The sequence below is a fragment of the Berghia stephanieae genome, chromosome 3 (genome assembly GCF_034508935.2).
Source record: "Berghia stephanieae isolate SIO BIC M18660-M18661 chromosome 3, UCSD_Bste_1.3, whole genome shotgun sequence".
Classification (NCBI taxonomy): Eukaryota; Metazoa; Mollusca; class Gastropoda; order Nudibranchia; family Aeolidiidae; genus Berghia; species Berghia stephanieae.
This window is the reverse complement of record NC_088362.1, coordinates 94,711,195-94,738,472: the sequence shown is the minus strand read 5'-3', so window position 1 is coordinate 94,738,472 and position 27,278 is coordinate 94,711,195. Positions and strand designations below refer to the sequence as shown.

Sequence of the window (27,278 nt, the reverse complement as noted above, 5' to 3'; positions counted from 1 at the left end):
TTTCATTTATCCGGTTCCTGTGCCCATTAACTGCGTCATCAAAGAACGGACAAACAATTTACACAACACATTGACTCATCGCCTCCTGTTTTTCTTTGTTATGGAATTTAAATCAAGATCCTGTATTTCCCACCGTTATCTTCTATAAGTACCCATAGCCTTCACACTTCAGTCATGTTGAAATTCTAGCGGCTCCCGGTTCATTAAAGAAATAAACTGCCTCGCTTAGTGACTGGAGGATAAAGTGTTGAGTGAAATACTAATCATTAATTTAAGTAATATTCTTTTTTTTTTAATCGAAAAGGGAAACCAAATATAAATAAAAGAATTAAAAAAAACAAACAAACAAAACAAACCCCGCATAACATTTCAAGTCAGACCAAAAATAATTTATAATCGACGTCAATTTGGAGTTGAAATTTGAGGATTAATCTATTCGTGACGATGGCCGTGTTTAAAGGCATGTCCGCATGTGTGGTGTTATTTGTACTAGAGATCCTCATCGCACACACAAATAGTGCTCTGGTGCACTCAAGTTGCCCTAATCCGGGTAGCCAGGATAGTTTTGATCTCAACCAGGTGAGGTGTGAAATTAGTTTATCTGTCATCTGCATTTTTTTGCCAAATTGGAACCTAAAATTTGCCAAATTGGGACCTAAAATTTGCCAAAATAAACCCCAAAATTTGCCAAAAAGACCTAAATTTGCCAAAAAAATTTGCCGAGGAGAACTAAGCGTTTCAGTAAAAATTAACATGCGATACAGAAAAAAAAATAAAAAATTATATAATATATATATATATATATAATAATATATATATATATATATATATATATATATATATATTATATATATGTGAGTTGTTCTCACTAAACTGTATTAACCAGACTATAAAAGTTCATGGTTACACAGAGTTTGTGTGTTGGTCCGTTATACTTCCGGATGGCAATGTTGTGAACTCCTTGGCCAAGCGCATTCTATCTATAGCGTTGTTACAAAGATTTTAAAGGATCATTATCCATAGAGAGTAGCTTCCCTTGGTTTGGGGCCAGGCAAAGCTGCAACATTTCTCAAGTTTCGCACTTTTTTTTTCGTAATTTTGTTTTAGTTTCTTTTTTTCCCCAAAAAATTTGCCAATTTTCCCAAAATTTGCCATGATTTGCCAATTTTGAGAAATTTGCCAAAATTTGCGGATCGCCCTGATATTTGCGACCGCAAATTGCCATTTGCGGCCGCAAAAAATGCAGATGACAGAAAGTTTATTAGGGTAGCATCATCATCATCATCATCATCGTCATCACCACGACACACCATATGCCCGCCTTGACCAACATCAACATCACCATAATCACAGTCATCATTCCATCACCGTCATCATTACCACTATCATCACCATAATCACAGTCATCATTACCACTATCATCACCATAATCACAGTCATCATTCCATCACCGTCATCATTACCACTATCACCACCATAATCACCGTAATCATTCCCACTACCAGTACCATTATATCTTACCCATCCCCAGTACCTTGGAACTTGGTACGAATACGAACGTTTCACAGCCTGGTTCGAGCTGGGCGTGTTGTGTGGCAGTGCCAAGTATGGCCTCAATGACGATGGATCCATCAGCGTCATCAATGGCGGATACCGGAACATGTGAGTATTTACTGCATCTACTTATCTGAAAAGGCGTGTCGACAGAATTGTGACCAGCCGCCTCTAAACCGTAATATGTGACCCACATCATCAAACTGAAATTATGCCAGATAAAGTGAATACTACTAAAAAGTGAATGTAAAGTTAAAATAATCAGAAATACGAAATGTTGGGTATAGAATATGCTTTTAAAAACTATATCCTTTCTCTTCAATAAAAAAATTAACAAAAATAAAATAAAATAAAAATAGACTTATCCAGAATTCCATATTTTTATTTATGTCATAAATTTTCTTTTTAGCATCAATCCCTAGCTATCATCATCATTGCCTTTTTCACTTCTCTGTATATCAGCTTCTTTAATTCTTCTCCATGTTCCTCGTGGCCTTCCCCTTGATCTTCTGCCCAGAGATCCAGTGGGTTTCGCTTACTCCAAGTATATGCAGCCTGTATCTTCTCATCTCAGTCACAACTTGAGAGCTTTTTCCTGCTTCATACATGGTGTGAACGTTCCACGACGCAATTCGAAGCTGCTTGTTTGGCGAAGACGTCATCGGGTCAGCAGAGTCCTTTCGGCTTTGTCTGTTGTCCTTCATATATTCTGTCATTCCAGAAACTCCTAGCTATCACTAGGGCATAATACCGTCTTGGGACGAATGGTCACACATTATTTTGGAGAAGACCGGATGCATAAAATTCAATTTTAAACTGAATTGATAAAATTGGAGTTTTAAAACATGATTTCATTTAGGAGAGTGGGTTTAGTTAATTAATTCCCTAAATTGTATATATATATTATATTACCTAACTAACCATTTTGACATTAACCTCAATTTTCTCTATCTTTTTCATCCCGACATAATATCGCATAGACGCGCTGGGTCACAAATCAGAAGAACTAACATTCGATTTTAGTACACGAAGTCTGATTTTCTGGAAAGTTTTTGCCTTGTTGTATATTTGTATCCTTTTTGTCTAACACTGTTTCACAAATAAGACTACAATTGAACACAAGATGGACAAGGCCGCTTTTTCTGTTTATAAAACATTGTCGAAATTGGCTTCAACAGTCATGACGTTATTTTATTTCCCTCGTCATGACGTATGGTAACAACTGGCTCTAAACTATCGGAACAATGGCAGACGCCCTTATGAAATAGTTCTCCGACGGGCATAAAAGTATATCCAGAGGATAAAAAACATTACAAATATGATCATGTTTTGACTTATATACATCTAATCACATGACATATGAAAAGTTCTAGCCAGCATAAAGAATAAAAAGTACCCATTTTCTTTGTTTAGAACCAGGCTGCTCGCCGTTGCTGGGCGACGTGACATCAGACTAGTGAATCCAATGAATTGCCATGCGCAGAGCGATATCCGTCTCATACGGATTAAGGGGTCTCTAAGTCACCGTCTCATACGGATTAAGGGGTCTCTAAGTCACCGTCTCATACGGATTAAGGGGTCTAAGTCACCGTCTCATACGGATTAAGGGGTCTATGTCACCGTCTCATACGGATTAAGGGGTCTAAGTCACCGTCTCATAAGGATTAAGGGGTCTAAGTCACCGTCTCATACGGATTAAGGGGTCTAAGTCACCGTCTCATACGGATTAAGGGGTCTCCAAGTCACCATCTCATACGGATTAAGGGGTCTAAGTCACCGTCTCATACGGATAAAGGGGTCTATGTCACCGTCTCCTACGGATTAAGGGGTCTAAGTCACCGTCTCATACGGATTAAGGGGTCTAAGTCTAAGTTCTAAGTCACTGGTGTTTACCGAGGTTACCTTTGTGTTCTCTATTATAAAAAATGAATAAATAAAACACGCGGAGGCTTCACTAACTAGTTTTGATATTCTAGAAGTTGCTAAGATAAACTTAACTATCTAGTCATCTCAGATGTGACATCAAACTTAAAACGTGTCATTCACTTGATTCATTTCTATTAAACGTTGAATAGGCTTAAAACATTATCATTTATGAACATATTACAGAAGGCAATAATGGCTTTTATATCGGAATAAAATACAAGTTAGATATCCTCGTGAAAAAGAACATCTAATTTACATATACGGTAACAAAATTGCAAAGCCCTCGGATGTTTGTTACAGAGAATAAGAAGTGACTAAGGTAAACAGCAGCGACTTGGGCCCTAACCCTAACCCTAACCCAATACTCAGTAGTATGAGCCGGATATGGATCAACACATGGCGATGGTACAGTATTTTACATCCAGAATTAGCGGCCACACCCACTATTATTATTTATATCACATGGTGGTCAGATATTCAAACACCAATTTTATCTACCCCCCCCCCCCCCCTGGCAAACCTCTTTCACACAGTCTAGGCTTCAAGATTCCTACATCCATAACAGGAAGAGCCACCATTCCAGATCCGACACGCCCCTCGGAACTCAGAGTCTCTTTCTCAAGATGTAAGTAAACCATGGTTCTTGAAGACCACACGGATCTCCATTTGATCTTGCCCCTGTTTCCATAGCAACAACTACATCATCATCATTATCTACAACAACGACAGCAATTACTACTACTACTCACTGCCACTACTACCCCAACAACAACTACAACTACCACCACCACCACTTACTACTACTTTAACAACAACAACAACAACAACTACTACTACTACTACTACTGCTGCTGCTATTATCATTGCTACTTTTATTATTATTATTATTATTATTATTATTATTATTATTATTATTATTATTATTTTTATTATTATTATCCAAAACAATCATTAACTTTCATTCTTTAAATGTTACGAAGCCAAATGTTCCCGACCCTCCCCAAGCATAGCCCGTTTTCATGAACGCGGACAAGCGCTTAGTCTCTGACTATCTCTGACTTTAGTCAATGACTTGAAAAAATCGGATTTCGTGTGAGCTGACTAAGCAAGTCCCAGACTAAAATCACGGCACCTTCGGACTAAGGGTGGCCAAGTTTTAGTCATTTGCTGAGGCCCGACTTCAAGCTTAGTCTGAGACTAGTTAGTAGGATACATCCTATACATACAGAGAATAACCTCCTATTAATACAAGAAGAAAATGTACCAACAAAACTAACACCTTCATGGCAAAAGTAAGTTCAAATATGAAGCGGAAAGAAATATTATCTATGTATTGCTAATTTCTTCTTTGGAAATCTTTTGCGTTGAAAGTATGAAGGCTGGTATCTTACCTGCCATCGTGTACTAGAGAGCGTGATGTTACCAGCACAAAAGAGCCGAATTAGTCATCGTCCTTACAACGCCCACTTCTAGGAAAGAGACTCGCTAGTCAGAGACTAGAAAACGTTATTGAAATCACTTGCTCCGCTTAGGCTTAAGACTAGCAAGTCATCTACTAGACTAGTAAATAATCAAATCTAGTCGGCATTCATGCAATTGGGCCCATATCTGACTCTCACTCCCTTCCAGTTGATAGATCTACAGGAGATGCCAATTACTTTGTAGTGGAGACAGACTACACCACGTACACAGTTGTCTTCTCCTGCACGGATCTTCCAGGGGATTTCAGCATCCGTGAGTTGGAATTTTAATTCTTTTTAATGTGGTAAATAAATTAAATTCAATTATTTTTTAAAATTCAAATTCAATCTACTTAACCAATGATTAAGACACTGGTTAATATGTGAAAAACCACCAAAATTTGGTTTTATATTGGGCAAGTGTGAAGTAAATGCCAAAAAATGAAGTCCAAGTTACAGATCTTTTAGAAAACCAAGTATTGTTTGTTTGTTTTGTTTTTGGTTTGTTTGTTTTTTGCTTTTAAATGTCGAAAAATGAAATCCAAGTTATAAAGATTTTAAAATACCAAGTAATTGGGTTTTTTTTAAATTGTTTTTATTTTGTTTGTTTAAAATTCAAGTTTAGGAACTAATATTAATTTTCTTCATCGAAACAAAAATAAAAAATAACACAAGTTTCGTGTCATTGACGACTCAATTCAATTCTAAGCACCCTGAGATAAGTATTTGACGACTTAAGTCAATTCTAAGCACCCTGACATAAGTATTTGACAACTTAATTCAATTCTAAGCACCCTGACATAAGTATTTGACGACTTAATTCAATTCTAAGCACCCTGACATAAGTATTTGACGACTTAATTCAATTCTAAGCACCCTGACATAAGTATTTGACGACTTAATTCAATTCTAAGCACCCTGACATAAGTATTTGACGACTTAATTCAATTCTAAGCACCCTGACATAAATATATGACGACTTAATTCAATTCTAAGCGCCCTGACATAAGTATTTGACAACTTAATTCAATTCTAAGCACCCTGACATAAGTATTTGACAACTTAATTCAATTCTAAGCACCCTGACATAAGTATTTGACGACTTAATTCAATTCTAAGCACCCTGACATAAGTATTTGACGACTTTATTCAATTCTAAGCACCCTGACATAAATATTTGACGACTTAATTCAATTCTAAGCACCCTGACATAAGTATTTGACGACTTAATACAATTCTAAGCACCCTGACATAAGTATTTGACGACTTAATTCAATTCTAAGCACCCTGACATAAGTATTTGACGACTTAATTCAATTCTAAGCACCCTGACATAAGTATTTGACGACTTAATTCAATTCTAAGCACCCTCACATGAGTATTTGACGACTTAATTCAATTCTAAGCACCCTGACATAAGTATTTGACGACTTAATTCAATTCTAAGCACCCTGACATAAGTATTTGACGACTTAATTCAATTCTAAGCACACTGACATACCTAAGTCTAATTTGAAGGGAAGGGTAAAAGTGTGTCATCTTGATTCAATGCCCGGTCTGTTGCAGACATTGGCGAGCATAGCTTTCCACTCCTCACATATTTTGTATTGTGAAATGCCTATATCTTGCCTGTCTCCTCAGCCACTCCTCACATATTTTGTATTGTGAAATGCCTATATCTTGTCTGTCTCCTCAGAGTATGCATGGATTCTGACACGTGATAGGGGGCAGGCGCCATCCAACCTTGCGGCCATTAAGTCAACCCTCCAATCACGCGGGGTTGACGTCACAAAATTCAACTCCGTAGAGCAGTCTGATTGTCAGGGATATTGAATATGAGACTGGAGAGACAAAGAGATGAGGAGAGAGGGAGAATATATACATACACATGCAGGAGAGAGAAAGAGAGAGAGAGAGAGAGAGAGAGAGAGAGAGAGAGAGAGAGAGATAGAGAGAGAGCACGAGCGAGAGAGAGAGAGAGAGAGAGAGAGAGAGAGAGAGAGAGAGAGAGAGAGAGAGAGAGAGAGAGCACAAGCGAGAGATAGAGAGAGCACGAGCGAGAGAGAGAGATAGAGAGCATTAGCGAGAGATAGAGAGCATGACCGAGAGAGAGAGAGATAGAGAGAGAGCATGAGCGAGAGAGAGAGAGAGAGCACGAGCGAGAGAGAGAGAGAGAGAGAGAGAGAGAGAGAGAGAGAGAGAGAGAGAGCACGAGTGAGAGCGAGAGAGAGAGAGAGAGAGAAAGAGAGAAACAATTTTGATACACAATAAAGTGCAATATATTTTGTTGTCTCAATATCAACCAGGACTATTCTTTGTTCTTTTCTTTCCAAAGTAGTTCTACTATTTAAGTTCAAGACCATTTTTGATTGTTGACTTGCTTCGAATGGAACTCAATATCACCCCCAATGGACTTCAATAAAATACAATAATGAACATTAAAAAGGTGCATTTCCATGGATTCACCAGCTGACGACTCTTCCCAATTCTTCTTTATTCCCCGGCAAGCCATATGGAACAAAATTTCCATTTGATACAGTACACCGACCTGCCACTTCACGAAAAAGGAAATACGTATGGCATTGTAAAAAATCACGTCTCTTAGTGATGACAACAGGTAAAGTGCCAATCAATTATGAGGCCTATGAAGCCAGACTTTATCCTGATTTCTGTAGCATTAAACGGACAGCAACAACTTTCAACTTTCTGTCGGATAGAATTAATTCAGCTACCACGCAGGCTAACAGAGGGATAAAAAAAAAGGATACTCTCAGATTTCTTAACTAATCCCTTGGCATTTGAATCGATTGATCTAACATAGGACCTATTGAAACCCAGCAGTAAAAACCCTAAATAATGTAAGAAAATATGACTGGGAGGGAATTCAATTTGTACATTATTGCCTTGCGCTGACAAAAAACTTTTAAAAAATGTTGCCATATATTTTTCACAAATTACAAGTACAAATTAATAATGCTCTCAGTTTGTCAAAAAAAATCTTTTTTAAAATCTGAGAATCCTTTGAAATATTAGGATTAGGAACTTTTGACATGTTAAGGGTCGTCTCCATTCATTGATATTAAATTTGATGTTCAATAAATTATTCCTAAAATGAAAACAAAAAGTGCTTTTTTAGTGTACAGTAAATTAAAGAATTAACATTTTGTCCTTTGGGTAAGGACTGTTGACTTTTGACCATCGAAACTTGACATGCCAATTATTTTGGTCCCCACACAATAAAATAACAATACAAGTCAATAAAAGTAATAACAATACAAGTAAAATAAATAAATTTTACTTTACAGTATTTACATTCAATATCATTTGTCTGGCCGGCTCATTAAAAAAATATGAACCTGACTTGGTCATACCGTAAAAAAATCACATTCACTCCCAAACAGATGTTTTCATTCAATATCAAGCATCCTTTGGTTGACAAATTTTTCACTTTTTCTACGTTTTGAAGGATTGTATCTAACAACTGCACCCCTGTTATTGTTTCAATTGATAACAATTTTTGCTAACAACAATTAAAACTAATCATATCCGAAAATGTGTATGGGGATGATACGAGATGAAACTGTCTCATCGTCACACCAATATTGATTTTATACAAATGTGTTTGGGGATGATACGAGATGAAACTGTCTCATCGTCACACCAAGATTGATTTTATACAAATGTGCATGGGGATGATACGAGATGAAACTGCCTCATCGTCACACCAAGATTTATTTTATACAAATGTGCATGGGGATGATACGAGATGAAACTGTCTCATCGTCACACCAAGATTGATTTTATACAAGAAGTATGTTTTACAAATTATTCTATAAATTATTTTTCATTTCAAAGAGTCGCACAAGTATTCACATAGCTTTTGAAGAACGGTTGCCAACATTTGAATTTTGAGCTTGAAGAAGAGTACACAAGAGGCTTTAAAAAAATAAGATTTAAGAAATACGCTTTGTTAGACTACAGCCTGAATTGTCTTTTGCCTCACTTATCAAATGCTTTTGGAGGATGAAAATATATTTTAATATTGGAACACGCCTTCAAAATAACAAAGAATTAAAATCAAAGGAAGACCTTATGAACTTAGCATCCACAGCAAAAGACCGTGAACAGTGGAAGGAAATGACACAGATGATTGGAGAGGCAGCCGAGGCATCCCGATCAGATGATTAGGAAGCAAAAGGCTTTAAGTCAGTAAGTCAAGTCATATATATATATATATAATATATATATATATATATATATATATATATATATATATATATATATATATATATATATATATATATAATATATATATATATATATATATATATATATATATATATATATATATATATATATATATATATATATATATATATATATATATATATATACGATATGATTACCTTGCTGCTGGATTCTACATTTTAAAAACGCTCCTTTGTCTCCCTTTGTCTTTGGCACCTGTGACCCCAGAATCTTGCAGGAACTTCACTCTAAATCTACAAAATAATTGTCCTTTTGTGTTGTGAACTATTACCTTTTTCCTAGGGTGTTTAAATCATGTTTGCAAGTGCTATTAAACTCCTGGCCAGATACTAAATTGTTACGACAGATAAATTCAATCAAAGATAAAAGTGGAGAGTAATCATACTGACTGAGTTATCTTATATAACAAAAAAAAAAAAAAAAAAAAAAAAAAAAAGGATTCTACATTTTGTTTTCAAAATGCTCAAATAGTGGTCAGGTGCCTGTTTTACACCTGAGTACAGTGAGATTATGTGAGTAAAGAGTGTCATATCAGAAAATCACAAAGCCGAAACCACCAGTGCGACACTAACAATGACCAAAGCATTTTTTTACGATATGGCCATAGACAGGGCATAACAACAATAGTACATTTGGCCATAGACAGGGCATAACAACAATAGTATATTTGGCCATAGACAGGGCATAACAACAATAGTACATTTATGGAACAATTCTATTCATTAAGAGCATGAATGGAAATAATAGAATAACATCCTAAGCAAGATGGGTCTGACTCATTGTGCCTTAAGAATTTCTGTCAGTCATCAACACTTGTCTGTTTCTCTCCCTGAAATTTAAAATGATTAAATATTCATTCAGACTGTCAAGCAAGCCAAGTTGTCGCATTGTATTGCTACATTTACAGAAACAATTATTTTTAGAATGTGATGAGCTCTTGGGGAGTAACAAGTCTAATGCTCTGTCCTACAGCTTGGATAAAAATGTAGTCTTCCTCGTGTATTTGAAATATTGTTTAAATATAAGGTTGATAGCAATAGAACAAAGCTTCACAACAATCATAACTAAAATGAAACAGATTTTTTTCGGACACTAGACTTTACAATTTAAGAACAGTAAATAAGAAATCAATAGAAAATCTTATTCCACGATTAAATTATGTGATCTTGATCAACTGCCAGAAAATCTTTGTATGTGAAAACAGTCATATACTTTTCACTCTCTAATGGTAACATTTCGTCTTTCTTTAGAAAATAAAAATACAACAGAGCACAGATATAAAGAACAACTCCTGGCAGTAAACAGTCTTTTATATCAATTGATCTATTGATAGGGTAGATAAAAAGGGGGTATAAATCGTTTCCATCAATTCGTCGCAAGCATGTTTGATATAAGTCTGCTCTAAAGTAAGTAGAGGAGAAAACACGGTCCCAGTAATCTTGTTAATGACTTACATTTCTGCCTGGAGATTGATGATAGGGTTATTGACGACAATCAGGTCATCCACTTCCCCTCCTACAACACAAACATTGTCTTCTTGCAGCAGCAAAACTTGTCTCCGACACAAAACATGACCTTTGATGACGACCTGAGGAAAAGAGAGAAAGAGAGTGATGAGGAGGTGCAGGTAAATGTGTGTGTGTGTGTGTGAGAGAGAGAGAGAGAGAGAGAGAGAGAGAGAGAGAGAGAGAGAAAGAGAGAGAGAGAGAGAGAGAGAGAGAGAGAGAGAGAGAGAGAGAGAGAGAGAGAGAGAGAGAGATTTATGATTGTATACTTTGCTATGGATATGAACATTTTGTTTCCAAGTTTATAATAAACATACGGACAAACCTACGTGAGACTGACAGCCTCCACTCCAGTGTCTCGAAGGTCTACAGGAGGACTTAAAGCCTCCGTGACTGCACAAGAGCCTAAACTGGTCACCATTACACGAAAGGTGCACAATCCAAAAAGCCAAGGTCAAGGACTGACAGCGATCCCAAATGATAGCCTTATTCCAACCAAAGCAAACTGCACTCAAACTAGTCGAGGTCCAGCAGTCACGAGTTAATGCTCGTTTCAACTCGTTTTTCCCACGCACCATCCAGGGCATAACAACAATAGTACATTTATGGAACAATTCTATTCAAAAAGACTATGATAGCATGAATGGAAATAACAGAATAACATCCTATCAAAATGGGGCTGACTCATTGTGCCTTAAGAAAAATAGATAATATCATAAGAAGGCTTAGGCATGTCCATCTGTCCTCACCACGATCACAGTTGCAATTAATTTCGGCTATACAGAGTTGCGACTTGTACGATTGAGAGGTCATCCTTGTCCATCATACTTTCAAAACATAATCAAAAACCCAAATATTCCTAATGTAATAGATTCATGATTTATTTGTTTATGTATCTGTTTATTTCAATTAATACTTATATGTTTATGTAAAGCACTTTCTGCTTGTCTACATGAGAGGTAAAGTGCTCTAAGTGCTCTTTATTACCATTATTATTATTATTATTATTATTATTATTATTATTATTATTATTATTATTATTATCATTATCATCATCATCATCATCATCATCATCATCATCATTATTATAATCATCATCGTTATTATTATCCATATTATTACTATTATTATCCATATTATTAATATTATTATTACCATCATTATTAAGATAATGATTTGGTCACTGACCATGTCCACTATGACTCCTTACTAGAGGAGACACTACTGTACAACAGAGCCACTGACCCAACAAACCTGTACCAATAAAAGAGGTAAGACTTGCAGACCATTAATAATTACAGAATACTTCAAAATTATTTAAAAGTTCTAGTGTAGCTCGATTTAGGAGCTTCTGATTAAAATCTACCAAAAAAAAAAAAGAAAAAAAATATTCACCAACTTTGCACGGATATCCTGGTTAAAATTCAAATCTGGAGGTGAGAAAATCTGCAACTAAACAAATTTGCCTTTTAAATAATTCTATAGGTTAGACTTTGAAATCTAAAGGTGCTGGGCATGTGTGATACCTTGGTGCCAGCAGGAAGATCTGTATGCAGGGAAGGGATGGATCGGTATTCTATAGCATGGACTGTCCTGGCACCGTCTGTCAATTCAAGTTTCAGCATCCGAGATGGTTTAGTTGTTGATGAGTTCACCTGAAGATGACACAAACCAAAAATCAAATGGAAATATATTTATATGTTCAGAAAAAAAGTGAGAAACGCTGACATCCATGACGATTAGAAGTCAAGTGTTTAAAAAAACAAAACGAGGGACAATAAATATTCTGTGATGAACCTGACAAAACGAGGGACAATAAATATTCTGTGATGAACCTGACTAAACAAGGGACAATAAATATTCTGTGATGAACCTGACTAAACGAGGGACAATAAATATTCTGTGATGAACCTGACTAAACGAGGGACAATAAATATTCTGTGATGAACCTGACTAAACGAGGGACAATAAATATTCTGTGATGAAACTGACAAAACAAGGACAATAAATATTCTGTGATGAACCTGACAAAACGAGGGACAATAAATATTCTGCGATGAAACTGACAAAACAAGGACAATAAATATTCTGTGATGAACCTGACAAAACGAGGGACAATAAATATTGTGATGAAACTGATAAAACAAGGACAATAAATATTCAGTGATGAAACTGACAAAACAAGGGACAATAAATATTCTGTGATGAAACTGACAAAACGAGGGACAATAAATATTCTGTGATGAAACTGGCAAAACGAGGACAATAAATATTCTGTGATGAACCTGGCAAAACGAGGGACAATAAATATTCTGTGATGAACCTGACAAAACGAGGACAATAAATATTCTGTGATGAAACTGACAAAACGAGAGACAATAAATATTCTGTGATGAACCTGACAAGACGATGGACAATAAATATTCTGTGATGAACCTGACAAAACAAGGACAATAAATATTCTGTGATGAACCTGACAAAACGAGGGACAATAAATATTCTGTGATGAACCTGACAAAACGAGGACAATAAATATTCTGTGATGAACCTGACAAAACAAGGGACAATAAATATTCTAAGATGAAACTGACAAAACGAGGGACAATAAACATTCTGCGATGAACCTGACAAAACGAGGGACAATAAATATTCTGTGATGAACCTGACAAAACGAGGGACAATAAATATTCTGTGATGAACCTGACAAAACAAGGACAATAAATATTCTGTGATGAAACTGACAAAACAAGGACAATAAATATTCTGTGATGAAACTGACAAAAGTAAAAAAAATGAAGACATTTTTCAAACAAATATAAAACTCATTTGGATCATCGATGACTTCTATACTTGTTGAAACAACAGTATTTTGAATAGGACTCTTTCTCAGTGTAGGCCTAACCTGTTTCAGCTTTCTTGAAGACTGGGATTGCAGACTTTTTACAGGGCGTATATAGGTGGAGAAGACAGGCCAAAGGAGGAGTCAAATGGCGAAGCATCACAGATGGCCGCCTATGTTCAGACTGGGATTAAGGGCTTCAGTAAGTTTGTATTGATTCATTGACATCCCTGCACAGTCATTCAATCCATTGCGAAAGGTACTGAATATTTCAATTTTTACAATTATTTCATTTAATCCAGAAGCCTTGCATTAGGGAGACCTCATATTTTTTAAAACCTCCTTATGTACTCAGAGGTCCATTGTTGGTGACTAAAGATGTGGGCAACAGTATAGACAAATGGAAAAGCAACTCACATGTGAATGTTGTGTGTGAGACTCAAATGGGTTGTCTGAGAATGTAATCATTTCAGGGGCAAGACCGTTTGACTGGAACTTTTGCAGTTGACCAAAAAGGGGTGTGGCCACATCAAGGATGGAGGTCATCTGGGCACCAAACATTAAAGTTAATCAAAAACGAACAAATTAGAACATTTCTTAACATCTGTAAAAAAATAGTATACACTTATTTGGAGTATATTGAGTTTCACACGTTTGATGAATAGTCATAAGTTTATATAATATGAAAAAGCAGATTATGATAGATAAGTCAATCAATTTGATATTTTGTCATTGTTATTGGTGTGTGGATGGGATCTCAGTTTTTCTTTTCTGATGGTCCCACAGATGTTCCATTGGGTTCAACAGCTGGCAAAGGATCAATAAATGGGATTTTAATACCATTTAGAAACTTTCTAACTTTATTCAAACAATGAGCAGGTGCATAACCACGTTGGAAAATGGTAATTTGTCCAACTTCATTTAAAAGAATAACATGTGGTTGTTGTTTCAATGTTGTTGTTTTTTTGGCCGTACCAATGACCCATTGAATTGATTAAGAACTTCCACAGCTGTATCTTGATGATATCTTTCAACAATAACATGATAATACATGACAGCAATTGTGACGTTTAAAGAACTTTCATCATCTAATGGGACATTGCTGACTTCGACATTAACTGATATATGAATGTGAATGTCTATTCAAACATGGAAGAAGATGAGGATCCAGAAAGAAAGTGGTTTTATTTTAGGACAGCAATGATTATTTTATCCTAATAGAAAAAAAAAAGTTGTCTTATGAGGTCTCACATGCAGAGGACAATCTGCTACTGTGACAGTCAGTTGGTCTTTCCTTGTGAAACAATACATTGACCTCTTGACAATAAATCATGCTCTGGTTTCATTGTTGAAATGTGGCATTGTGACTGGTTGTTGTTTAAAGTATTTCATTGTCGTAAATTAATCACTAAGACTTGTAAAAACAATGCTCTTCTGTAAATTTCTTTTTTAGCACTATTTGTAGGTACCACAATCGATGTAACTTTTATGGCAAATCCCCCCCCCCCCTACCCCCCTATATATTTTGCGTCAATCGTCGAGAAAATGACTATTTTTAAAACAGGGTCATTTAACCAATAATACCTCGGCCATGAAAAAACTAAATTTGGTATCGTCTTAAAAAGGAATGTTTCAGCTTTATTCCCATACCACTTCAACAATAAAAAATGTCATTAAAGGTAGAAAAAGGCCGTTTAAAACTTTACAACTGCAACAAAACCTGACATATTATATTTAAAAATTTGAACCAAGTCTGTCTAAAAGACATTTTATCTCTATTTGTACCAATTTGTTTTAAGGAGGGTTGTTTAATGGCCAAGCTATCGCATTTTTAAAAAGCCCACCACATCCTTGTTTTTAGCTTTGGGTGTGATCGGATATTTTACACCTCATTGTAGTTTGTAACAGCATAGAAATTGCAGTGAGACAGAGATCTCAATTATTGACATACATTGAATGAAGTTCATGAAAACTACATGAATATTTTATTAAAGTACCATCATTCTTTATGTTTTAGATAATTTAAAACAAGAATAAACACAATATATATTGTTATTTCAATTGATAACTCGTTCAGTACGTGGGTATGTTATAATGATGGAACAGCCTAAATAAACCCATATTTTTTCAGTTTCCATTAACCTGTACTTTTTTGGATGACTTTCTTACCTTTTTATTAAACAAAGTGTTGATTTTATCAATTTATCCATGTAATTTTTTTGGATGACTTTCTAACCTTTTTGTTAAACAAAGTGTTGATTTTATCAATTTATCCATGTAATTTTTTTGATGACTTTCTAACCTTTGTTAACAAAGTGTTATTTAATCAATTACCTTAATTTTAATCCTGTTGTCTCTTGATGTCATTTATCAACAAACAAAAAATGAGTGGTAGTAGAAAAGAAAAATTGGTATGGATCTAATAGAGCTGTAATGCTGATACTGGTATAACCCCCCCCCCCCCCCCCCCCCCCCCCCCCCCCAATAAACTCCCTGTCTAGTGAAACAACTTTAGACACATTATCATCAAATTAAAATCCTACAAACATACTTATTTGTGTCCAGGGCATTACCATGAATCTTATCATGCTCTCAATGTGCTTCATAATTTATTCTCCCAGAGGGCCCATACAAACAAACATACACTTACAATATCCGTCAATGATTACGATAAGGTGGTCATTCCTATCTGGTTAAAGAAGGGACATGAGTATTAAGTGCTTATCCAAGGACACAACACCAGGCCAGACTTTTGCAATCACTGTACCCATCAAGTCAGTCACCACACTAAAAGTTACTTGAATTTGATTACAATAACTGCATCTGAGGGTTACAACTACATATCCCATTGTCTCATCCACCAATAATATTATAAATCATCTTTAGAAAAAGACAGAAGTTTTTCAAAACCATAAGGTGTACGAAGTCAGGTTTATCCTGGTTTCAGATGAACAGTACAATTTGTCCTTGTAACACGTTGGACAGACTGCTCAACTATCTTAAAGTACTCTCTGCCAGATCAAACAATTCCAGCTACTCAAACACGGATGGATCAGCGGATCAGTTCTTGCTCTCTCTCTCTCTCTCTCTCTCTCTCTCTCTCTCTCTCTCTCTCTCTCTCTCTCTCTCTCTCTCTCTCTCTCTCTCTCTCTCTCTCTCTCCCTCCCCCTCTCCCTCCTCCCAAATCTACCCAGGGTTGTATTTAAAGTTGAGTGATCCATGAACTGATCTATGGGGACCATTTATGGTGAAAAATATCTCCAGCTCTCATCCATCAAACAGTGCACTGATATAAAAAATGCCGAACATGATGCATTATGAAGCCCCAGTAGTCGTATCATTACTTCTCTCTTGGTGGAAATGGTAAGATATGACATGCGTTTAGAATAAACTCAAACATTGTCTCAGAGTTAAAACAAATAAATGTGTGATCGACACCTGAAGGGGATAGACGTGGTCAAGATGGCATTTCTCACAAGTGAATATATAATCTGGAAGGGATGGTTTTCCAATTTCTGTCAAATCTGAGCCCAACCATTGTTCAAACACGAGACTTTTCAATTCCTCTAAACTCGGGCTGGAACTCTGAAATAAATCATGTAAGACAATAGCCATAATTATACAACTCTTTGATGCAATATCAAATCAATTAAAATAAAACACTAATGAAAACGGAGATGATGACAATGAAAATGACACTGATGATGATGATGTTGACTACGACATTGATGACAATGATATACATCACTTGTATTTGATGCAAACAACAATGCCAATCAGGGGTTTTACAATCATTTTCTGTTATCACACAAGTTCATTCAATTGACTACAAAAACCACCACAACACACATAGTTCAAAGTTCACAGAGATAAGCAGAAAGTAAAATATTGGTTTTAAGATGCTGTTTAAGAAGAATAACAAACTTTCACATTGTTGGGTTTTTGGTGGTAAAGAATTCCATACAATTGAAGCTGAAAATGTGAACCCACACTCTGAATACTTTTTTCTTGAGATGTTTTTTCTCTGTTAACAAAGAACTAATTACAGAATTATAGTCAAGATTTTAGGGCAATATATTAAAATATGTTACTGTAAAAAAAGTATTCTTTAAATCAGCCACACTGCAGTCCGCGATAAACTGCGTTAAGACACGCTCTCGGTTAAAATAAACACTGAGTCTCGTCCAAATTTTTTCTGCCCTAAATCAATAGTAAGTTAAAATGTTTGAGATAAACTCCGTCCCTGAGCTAGTCCAGATTAGATACACTCATCAGTCTGGATTTGCACAACTGGGGTGGACAGGGAGTATAATGGTATTCTATCTCTCAAACATCCCTCACCGCAATCTCCCATGTTTTAGCCTCCTCATCGAGCAATATATTCACTTGCCACAATCAAGAAACAAAACCATCAATATTCACTCCAGCACGGTTTCCTCAAACTTCTCAGGACATGCATAAATGTTGGAGGAAACCATGCCTTGTCATAACGACTTGATGGGGAAGGTGGGAGGGGTGCAGTGTGGCTTAGCAGTATTGACTTTGCAATGCACCCGAAAGATACCGGGTTCGAATATCCATCATGTTATGTGGCCTTCAGCAAGCCACCTCTCCCTCGCTCAATTTGCGGTGCTGCGCTGTGGCTGACACCTGGGTTTTTCCAGTCTTCCCTTGGAATAGACCCCAAGACAAATTTCAGTTTGAGGATGTAAAAAAAAGGAACTTTTTTAAATTATTTGTTTGCTTTATTGATTTGTTGAGGGAGATAACTTAATACATGACATGTTACAAGCTGTGTGTATTTGTGTGTGTGTGTGTGTGTGTGTGTATGGGGTGGGGGTGGGGAGACGGGGCAGGTGCTCAATCACAACATTCATTTACTGTCGTAGCCAACCATTTGCAAATCATGGTGATTGGCATTGAAATTAGAACGAATGACAAAATGAAAAGAATAAGTAAAGAGGTTTTAGTTATGCAAAACGGCGATGGAATGAGTGGTAGACACCCCTGCACACGATAAACATATACATAACTGTCAATGTCACAGTAAATCATCAGTGGTCGAAAGCACCGGGAGCATAAAAAACCCTTTAAATTGATTAATTATTTTTTTACACTGGGTAAAATTAGTTCAAAGAAACCGTGATCGGGGTACAAATTTGTTCAAGAAAGGAATGGAATGATAACAAAGAAAAATAAGGAAAAAATTCAGGACACTTCAGAACTCTTATGAGTTCGAGGAAACTGTGCTGGAGTGTAATTTGAGTCAGTGTGTAGTGTGTGCTAAGATTCACAAAAATACACATGCTGTTGCCACACGAGGCACGCATGCACGTGAACATGAGTTTGTACTATAGTCCCAATATAGTTTGTACCTTTTTTATTTTTCTATTGTACTTTGTCTATCATTTCTGCCCTTCCCCCCTCATCGTGTCATCCATGCACGTCCCCACTGCAAAGTGGGCATCTTCTAGTTGTAGTTGTAGCCACCAATCCCCAGCCCTTTTCACTATGCTAGTTTCAAGGGTTTGCTGATCAAACAAGACTGGCACTCAACGCCAGACTCGGTCATGAGTTATGATAGCATCTCAAGTCTCCTACCTTTTTTTCTCATTCTCTGTCTGCCTTTCCAAGCATTTAGATAATCGACAATAAAAGATAATGGGAAAAAGTCTAGTTTAACCATGCTTAACAGGAAGCCAGGCCCGTCTTCTGGGGATATTTAATAAAGGAGTATAACAAATAAATTAAACAAATATTTGTGTCACTGAAGGGTTGTTCCCCTTGAGTTTTAAATAAAATAAAAATTGGATAAGATAAAAAATGTTTCTGGTCCCCGAGAGTTTATCTTAAGCGGACTGCAGTGCATTTGCTTTTCTTCCATCAAATTTTTTTCTCAACATATGTCAAAAGCGCTACAAACTACAAACAATGTCAATAGAGAAAGCAAACTATCATCTAACAAATGAGAATGTCTTGTTTTCAAAGAAACATAAATCTTATAAACTCTAATATCAACTATATACACTGATAAATGACAAACATGTCTCATTTTTTAACATCACCAAAGTCAGATGTTATTACAGGCACAACATCCTGGCTAAACACAGCATAGATAACCAATATTTTACACCCAACTTTATCATTGCAACAGTTGCAACCAATAACTTGGTAGCATTTCTATGTGATTCTTAAAGAATATATTGAATCGCGGATTATTAAACGAAAAGAAAAATATCAGATAAACAAAATTGTTTTGTACATCCAAATGTGTTGACTTTATTTACTCATTGACAGAACACTTTGATGTTTGTAGCGCACCTGAGTCTCTTGCCGAATGAATTCAATGCACGTTGACAACCAGTCATCTGCCACATCAATATTATAGGATTGTCTCAACCAGTCTCTGACGGAGGCAAGCACATCCATTGTTCTGTTTTCCGAAAAACAACAAAAAGTTATTTATAAGAAAACTGTCGTTTACTGACAAAAGACTTAATTTTCAGATTGGTTTTAAAACTTTTATTTCAGATTCATACATCTATAATCATAATCAATCTGTTTCCAGCCTCTAGGCAGGTGCCGATTAGTTACTGAAAAGTGAAGCACTACCTTGATTATGTTTTTAAGAATAGAATTTTACTTAATGTTGCATTATTTTTCTCACTATATGAACGGTTCTAGTGTAATTTGAAAGATCAGTGATCAAGCTTTCTTTTGGTATGATTCACATCGATGTAGACTTGTTCTTTAAGACATCAACTATGCGCCCAATGAGGTCCCCGCTGAAATACAACCAGACCATTGGTTTCTTCAGCGCCAACCATACAGATACAGACAGATATACCCCATTTTATAATTTATTTTTTGTTCATTGCGAATCCTAATAAAAAAATACTCTTCTTGATAATTCATCTTTCTGTGTTTATTTTATCAAGATTGAATGTTGAAAGATTGAAAGGTATCTGACACTTGCTACAATAAGGGAACACCAAACTTTTCAAAAAGTCTCAGGGCAAAATACATTCTTTTTAATCCGCTAAGAACTCAGTATCCAAATAAAGAATAATAGCATAGCTGCCTGTTCCAGAACCAGGTTTGTTGTCTTAGAATGGCGGTGTTGTCGAATGGCTTGAAGTTGAATGAGAGTGTGTTAGTTTGAGAAGGAAAGAAAAGGAGGGATGATTGTTTTTGTTATCCCAATCCCAATTCAATCCATGAAAATTTCCCCGTCCCCACCTCTCAATCTCAGACTTGATCATTCTTATGTTAGAATTGATGAGAATAGTTCCATCCCCGTTTATTGTTTTATTTACAGTTAGTTAAATATATTTTATAAATTATAAGTTAACTCTCTCTCTCTCTCTCTCTCTCTCTCTCTCTCTCTCTCTCTAGAGAGAGCGAGAGAGAGAGAAAGAGAGAGAGAGAGAGAGAGAGAGAGAGAGAGAGAGAGAGAGAGAGAGAGTTGCCTCACTTTCGCTGTTGCTCATGACTCATATCTCAGTGCTCCTGAAAATAATAGAAGTTGCCATCAATAAACTACCAATACTGCTATAAGTTGTACTAACAACCACTAGACGTCTAGGTCTAGATAGATCACAGAAGTCTACCGTAACACTTAGAACGGGAAGTCATAGTTCGCAACGTTACTTGGCGTGTGACGAATAGAGCGAGGCAAAATGTCGGCAAGTGTGGGACGATTCATACCAACAGTCTACGTTTTCACTATTAAATCAGCTGAGCCGACGCGCCTCTCTCTCTCTCTCTCTCTCTCTCTCTCTCTCTCTCTCTCTCTCTCTCTCTCTCTCTCTCTCTCTCTCTCTCTCTCTCTCTCTCTCTCTCTCTCTCTCTCTCTCTCTCCCTTTCTTTCTTTCTCCATTCACTCTATTTCTCCCTCATATATATATATATATATATATATATATATATATATATAAAATGCATGTATGTATGTGCTGGTGTTTGTCCGAGAGTGTTCAAAATAGTGTATTTCTCTCTCTCTCTCTCTCTCTCTCTCTCTCTCTCTCTCTCTCTCTCTCTCTATATATATATATATATATATATATATATATATATATATATATATATATATATATAAATCCTCATGTGTAAAGCGACCAATATTCCTCGCAGAGGGGTAAATACAGTCAATTAGTAACATATCTCCAAAACATTGAAAATAAAAATCTTTACATCAAACTGTAGAAGATCTATACTTACAGTTACTGATGCTCGAACAGAATCTTTTTTGTTAATGAATGGCGAATCGAGGGTTTCTGTTTACGAACATAACGATCATTGATGAGTCGTCGATGATGGTGAATCATGACATTACAGAAGGTTTTAACAGTCTCCTTGATGATCTGTGTGGTATGGTCGTCTTGGAAGTTTACACAATGGACGTCTCTACAATGGCTGTCTAGATGAGTAAAAAATTGAGGACGCATAATGTCCAGAACTTGTATAGTAATTTGAGAAATAGTTCTATGGTGAACACCAGCAGTAATGCCATGTTGCAGTAAATGACCCCTAAATACAGAATCTGTTGTGGAAACAAGTTTAAACATTTGTGGTGTGCTGTATTTTAAACCACCGCGATCCTTCAGTTTTGTGAATGCGGACCTGTCTTCTATATCCTCAGATTGCTGTGTTGATATGTATTGTGCACATTCGTCACAGTTTATTTTGTCAATTATTTTCCCGACTACATAGCCACTCATGTAATCCAATGCGCTTTCGTGATACTCGCTCCGGTTTAATAATATTTCTGAGAAATCTCTCAAAAGTGGCGGATCTTTCGAGCTGGTTGACGTAGGATTGGGGCGGAAAATTGTGATTTCGGGTTCAACAACAGTTGGCAAAGGAGTTGCGTTCGCATTCTTTGATGGCGTGATGCCGTTCTTTTGAAGCAACACTCTTAATGCATATTGAAATTGCATCGTGTTGGGGTTGTTGTTCCATCCACCGCGTCCTCTTACCATCGAGAAAAAGGTCTCCAAATGATCCTGACTTAGCTTGTATGTCAACAAGTATTTGAAGCCAGTGTCGTCATTTGACAGCAGATCTGTGGCCAATTTCTTAATTGAATTCAACGTCACTATAAAACCAATGAAGGCGGTTTTCCTCGGACCACTGATCAAAGGCCTCCCATTTGGTTCCTTTAATTGTGTGATGTATGAGCATATGTCATCAATGGCTTTACACTTAATTATCAAGTTGTGTTTGTCAATGCGGCTTTTGAATCCCTTGGCAATAGGATTTGAAGAGTTACAGATATCAAAAGCCTCATTAAAAACCTTGATGAATTTTGTAGTTTTCTCCGCTGTCGGCGAATTCAGGCAAATGAAGACCCCCCCTGCAGAAATCGATGGCGGTTGCAACCGAGTTACTTAGAGTTTGTGTGGCCAATTTCACTTTCATTTTGTTCTTGTGGAAAGCAATATGAATTGGCTTGAGTTTATTAGCCAAAACAAGGTTATCTTTTAATTGCAATTTATGAAGCGCTTCAATATACTCCCACTTGATAGCATTTCCATTTGAAATAATTATCTTCTTGTCACCTAATGTGTTCCGAACATTTTTTATCAAGTGGCAGGCGTCTAATAAAAAGTAAACTGCTTTCCCGTTTGACGGATGTGGAAATGTATGGACAAATTGTTCTCCAAAGCTGCAGCCAAGGTTATGAGCCGTCGCTTGATTTGTATGTGATCCATCACATACAACTGCCCTGACACAGAATCCGTAATCGTTCATCAAAACAATTGCCTCCTTTACTATATTGGCTTGGACCATTGCCGACAGCTTGTTGATGAAAAAATGTCCAATCGGTTGTTTCCAGTGGCCCCTCAATCCTACAGCCATGAACACCAATGCCTCGGTTGCTAACGTGTCCTCACCTATTCCGACCTTAGCACTTCCCATGTCCACGGAGCCTGAGTAGCACTTGTTTTTTGCGTCGTATGCATATTCAGCGCGTATTGCCATGGAGTCAAACATCACTGTCACATCCTTCATTGCAGGGTCGGTCTCCAGATTTCTTGCCATGAAAGTCAGCATTTCTCTATTAAAACCTGGTCGGCAGTCTATGGCAGTTGCCCATTTTCTAATTGTTGACTCATCGGGCAGAGTGAACATACTTCGGACATAATCATAAGCTTTGGGGCTGTAAAATCTCAGGGTTGTAGCGAAAGACTTCACATCGTCAGAATACCGCATACCCTTTGAAGAAGTGGAGGCAGATTTCAATTCGTTTTCAATGAGTGGAATCAGTGTCTCTCCAAAGTTTTCCATGATGGCATTTTGACCCTCCTGGGACATTAATCTTTTATTTTTAAGGTCATCCAGCAATGCAGAGTTTCTGACACCTCGTCGTTTAGCTTTCTGTGAAATCACCCTGTTTTTCTTCCTCTCAGCAGTGAGCTTTTCTTTCAATTCAATTAGCTCCTCTTTCATTTTTCTTAAATGTTCCTCAACACTCAAGTGAGAGTATGTATGGTCATCAGTGCACTTGTATTTCGGGATTGATGGTGATTCTTCTGTCCTGGTGGATGGTTTATTTTTTGGTGGAGGCCGTTTGCGCGTGTCTTTGATTTTTTTGTGCTCGGGATATTTAGGGAAAATTGTGGGGACTGCGTCATTCTTAAGGCATCTAATCAACTTGCCATCTTTATAATCATCAGCCCTGAAGTGTTCTGAACAAACTCGAGAGTTTGGAGTTGGCTGCCATAGTTTTCCTTTGACGTCGTTTCTGCTGATGTTTTTTATCCATCGTTGTTTTCTCTCCTCATCATTTTTGGGGAAACTGTAACCAAATAAAATTACCATAATGGAACAAGATAAATGGTGTACCTTCCTCGATAGCAAACAAATGAAAAATGATTTAGGTCAAAAACGCAATACATATAATTGATTTATTACTTTGTTTTACTTTTACCTTTTACCCGAAACGTCCGCGGTCTGGGCCTAATAAATTGAAGCTTACAATTCAACACTTATCTTTATCTTTTATTTTGTTTTATGAGACCATATAAATTACGTTCAATTTCTTGTTCCTTAAGATGATGCACATACACAAATACACCCTCCCTCACCCCCACACGCATATATATATATATATATATATATATATATATATATATATATATATATATATATATATATATATATATATATACACATACACACAACAACAAAAAAGAAAATAAACAATATTATCTTTAAAATAAAACAAAAACAAAAACAAAAAAAATAACAACAACAAAAGTAAAAATCTAAAATTACTACAAAAGCAAATGCAAACACAAACGATCAAACAATGGCAAGGCTAATTTTGATAAAAGGTTTAAAAAAATAGAGAGAGGTCTTCATAAGGCGTTATATATGTATCAAGGCATTGCTATTTTATTTAATTTCTTTTATAGAAAAAAGTGAAAAAGGTAAATTAACTTACGGGTGAAATGATAGAGTTGATTCTTTAGATTGTTTGTTCGTGCAATGAACAACGCAGCAACTCTGGACCATGTTTGAAAACGATATTACAGAGTTATAGTTGCTCACCGAACGGACACCGAACGAACGACTTACCGATCACGTGATCAGTTTTTTCTCGCGTCCTCTCGTCTAATCTCGTCACTCCGGAATAGAAAGAGGAGGCGGAGCTAAAATGATATAACGCAATGAAAGTTCTGTCCGATAACGGGTGGGGGGATATCACCTCTCCAAAACTTACCTTATTATATGAGATCTTGAGATTCTTATCCAATCATCGATTGCTCGTTTGACAGTTCGCTTGTGAACAGTTAGGAGACCATCTCTTGATTTATGGGCAGGCGGCTTTGCGTAAAGGCGGTGAGTGTTGTATACATCAAAGAGTACCGCTGACCGATGGGTAAATAGTGATTGTGTAACCCAAAAGCCCTGCCGACTCGACTGCAAGGTCTTGTATGTAATAGCTGCGTCACCATATCAACGCTCAGGAATTAATTAGTGAGGACTCTCAGTATATATATATATTTAAAAAACAAACAACGCTTTTGAATCACACGAGATACATCAGTGTGCTCGTCGCATTGAGAATTGAAAAATGAGATATAAATCAAGAAAACCGACCGGAAAATAAAGAAACTATCATTAAATTAATAAAATTGAGCAATATTTTTTTCAAAATCAATCTACTAGAAAAATTTTTTATTTCTAAACCTATTTTTGTGAAACATAGATAAATGTTCTCCTTTTTTCAAGCTGATTCAACAATGTGGTTTTCAAATTTATCGTATACGTAATCATTTGGAAGCTCCCGAGAAAGGTATTTTTATGTAATCTCTTTCACACACACGCGCGCGCACACACACACAAACACACACACACAAACATATACAAACAATACACATCTATTGCCTATATTATTAATGTTAATCCCATGCTGATTGTCACTACCCCCCCCCCCCACCCCCCAACCATTTCCACCATCCAAGTACCGGCGGCCTTTTCTCTTGATTTCGTATCATGGTCTACCCGAAGCCCAACACCTCGATCGTTTGTGGGTCAACCCCCCCCCCCCCTCCCCCCTCCCCCCACCTTCGCCCGTAATCAATTTATAATTTTCTCTTTGTATAGAGCGCCACGTGCACAATTATATGAATGACACTGACCTCGCCCCTCCCCTAACACAAGCCAACAGCAACCCAAGCTATCCTCTATCACGTGACCTTAGATCCGATGCTGCATACCGCTTGAGAGTCTTCACTATCCAGATCTCGTTCATGGTCACGTGAGAAGGCTCTATCCTTTCGGGTTCGGGTTCGGCGTCTCGTTCGACCCGATTTCGTTAAAAGCCTATTATTCTTCAAAGATGAATAATAGATATTTAGTAATTCGTAAAATCCAAATGGAAATATGTATAAGTAAACTTAAATAAAATCACAATTCTGTAGTAAAGAGAGGTTAACATTTATAAGGTTTCTACTGTTTGCGTAAATATAAATATATGTATAACGGGTATTCTTTCATGTCGGGTTGTTTGATTCATTCATGTTAAAATATTTTTGATCAATAAACAGTAAGTTTAAATGCAACTATTTGCGTCTTTTGAAGGGTAAATCAAACATAAAACAAATTTAAAGGAGCAGGACAATGTACCGTTATGAAAACAAATACAAAGTTATGGTAGGACTTGAAGAGGAACGGAAAATAGACTAGTAATAAGATTAATCAGTAGATTTTTAGCCTTAGAGGGCCAAACTGGCATCTTTCACCTGTCTCGTCATTCTGTCATCACCTTCATCCCACTCAGTACCATTCCCACACTCTCCTCCCCGCCAGTGGTTTCATATGATCACATGGCGGAACGCCGAGTTCCGCCTCTAATATATAGTAGAACTCTGTGAGATAGATAGCTCTATCCTATCTCTAGATAGCAGTTCAAGTTCAACTCATTTGGCAAGAACAGAGCCGGGACCGTTCACAAAAATTGAAAAGAACGTGTGAGAGTCAGAGTGCAAAGCAACAACGGTCTTTTCTCAAACAAAGCTACTGAGATAAGATAAAAAATAACAAACAAGAAAAAAACAAAACATATTGAATTGGAATTTACCTGAAATTTAAACGATAGAGATGTCTGTTTTGTCTTTTGAAAACTAAAAGTTGCGCATTTCGTTATTATCAAAACAGAACATTTGAGTTTTTATATGGATGATAAAAAACAAAGACTAAAGTGAAAAATTGTTT

At 36.5% G+C, this 27,278-nt stretch overlaps 2 protein-coding genes across 2 annotated transcripts; one reads left to right on the top strand and one right to left on the bottom strand.

Annotated features, from left to right (window-relative positions):
• Positions 1–170: 170 nt before the first annotated feature.
• On the top strand, positions 171–7,242 carry LOC144968883 (apolipoprotein D-like). Its single transcript, XM_078907704.1, has 5 exons — positions 171–579; positions 1,532–1,662; positions 4,014–4,105; positions 5,110–5,214; positions 6,637–7,242. The coding sequence occupies exons 1-5, from the start codon at positions 445–447 to the stop codon at positions 6,771–6,773; spliced, it is 600 nt and encodes a 199-aa protein (XP_078763830.1). The 5' UTR covers positions 171–444; the 3' UTR covers positions 6,774–7,242.
• A 2,086-nt stretch (positions 7,243–9,328) lies between these two features.
• LOC144968882 (recQ-mediated genome instability protein 1-like) lies at positions 9,329–27,270 on the bottom strand. Its single transcript, XM_078907703.1, has 7 exons — positions 27,145–27,270; positions 19,875–19,986; positions 16,992–17,138; positions 13,971–14,099; positions 12,241–12,369; positions 10,664–10,797; positions 9,329–10,038 (listed from the first exon to the last, which is right to left on the bottom strand). The coding sequence occupies exons 2-7, from the start codon at positions 19,980–19,982 to the stop codon at positions 9,996–9,998; spliced, it is 690 nt and encodes a 229-aa protein (XP_078763829.1). The 5' UTR covers positions 19,983–19,986; positions 27,145–27,270; the 3' UTR covers positions 9,329–9,995.
• Positions 27,271–27,278: the final 8 nt, after the last annotated feature.

Bases quoted from the DNA above. Each gene is read 5' to 3' on its own strand.
- LOC144968883 (XM_078907704.1), top strand. From the start codon at position 445: ATGGCCGTGTTTAAAGGCATGTCCGCATGTGTGGTGTTATTTGTACTA. The intron at 1,663-4,013 runs GTGAGTATTTAC...TCTTTCACACAG, and splicing joins AATGGCGGATACCGGAACAT to TCTAGGCTTCAAGATTCCTA. The intron at 4,106-5,109 runs GTAAGTAAACCA...ACTCCCTTCCAG, and splicing joins CAGAGTCTCTTTCTCAAGAT to TTGATAGATCTACAGGAGAT.
- LOC144968882 (XM_078907703.1), bottom strand. From the start codon at position 19,982: ATGGATGTGCTTGCCTCCGTCAGAGACTGGTTGAGACAATCCTATAAT. The intron at 14,100-16,991 runs GTGTCGATCACA...TTTGGTGCCCAG, and splicing joins ACCACGTCTATCCCCTTCAG to ATGACCTCCATCCTTGATGT. The intron at 10,039-10,663 runs GTAAGTCATTAA...TTTAAATTTCAG, and splicing joins ATCAATCTCCAGGCAGAAAT to GGAGAGAAACAGACAAGTGT.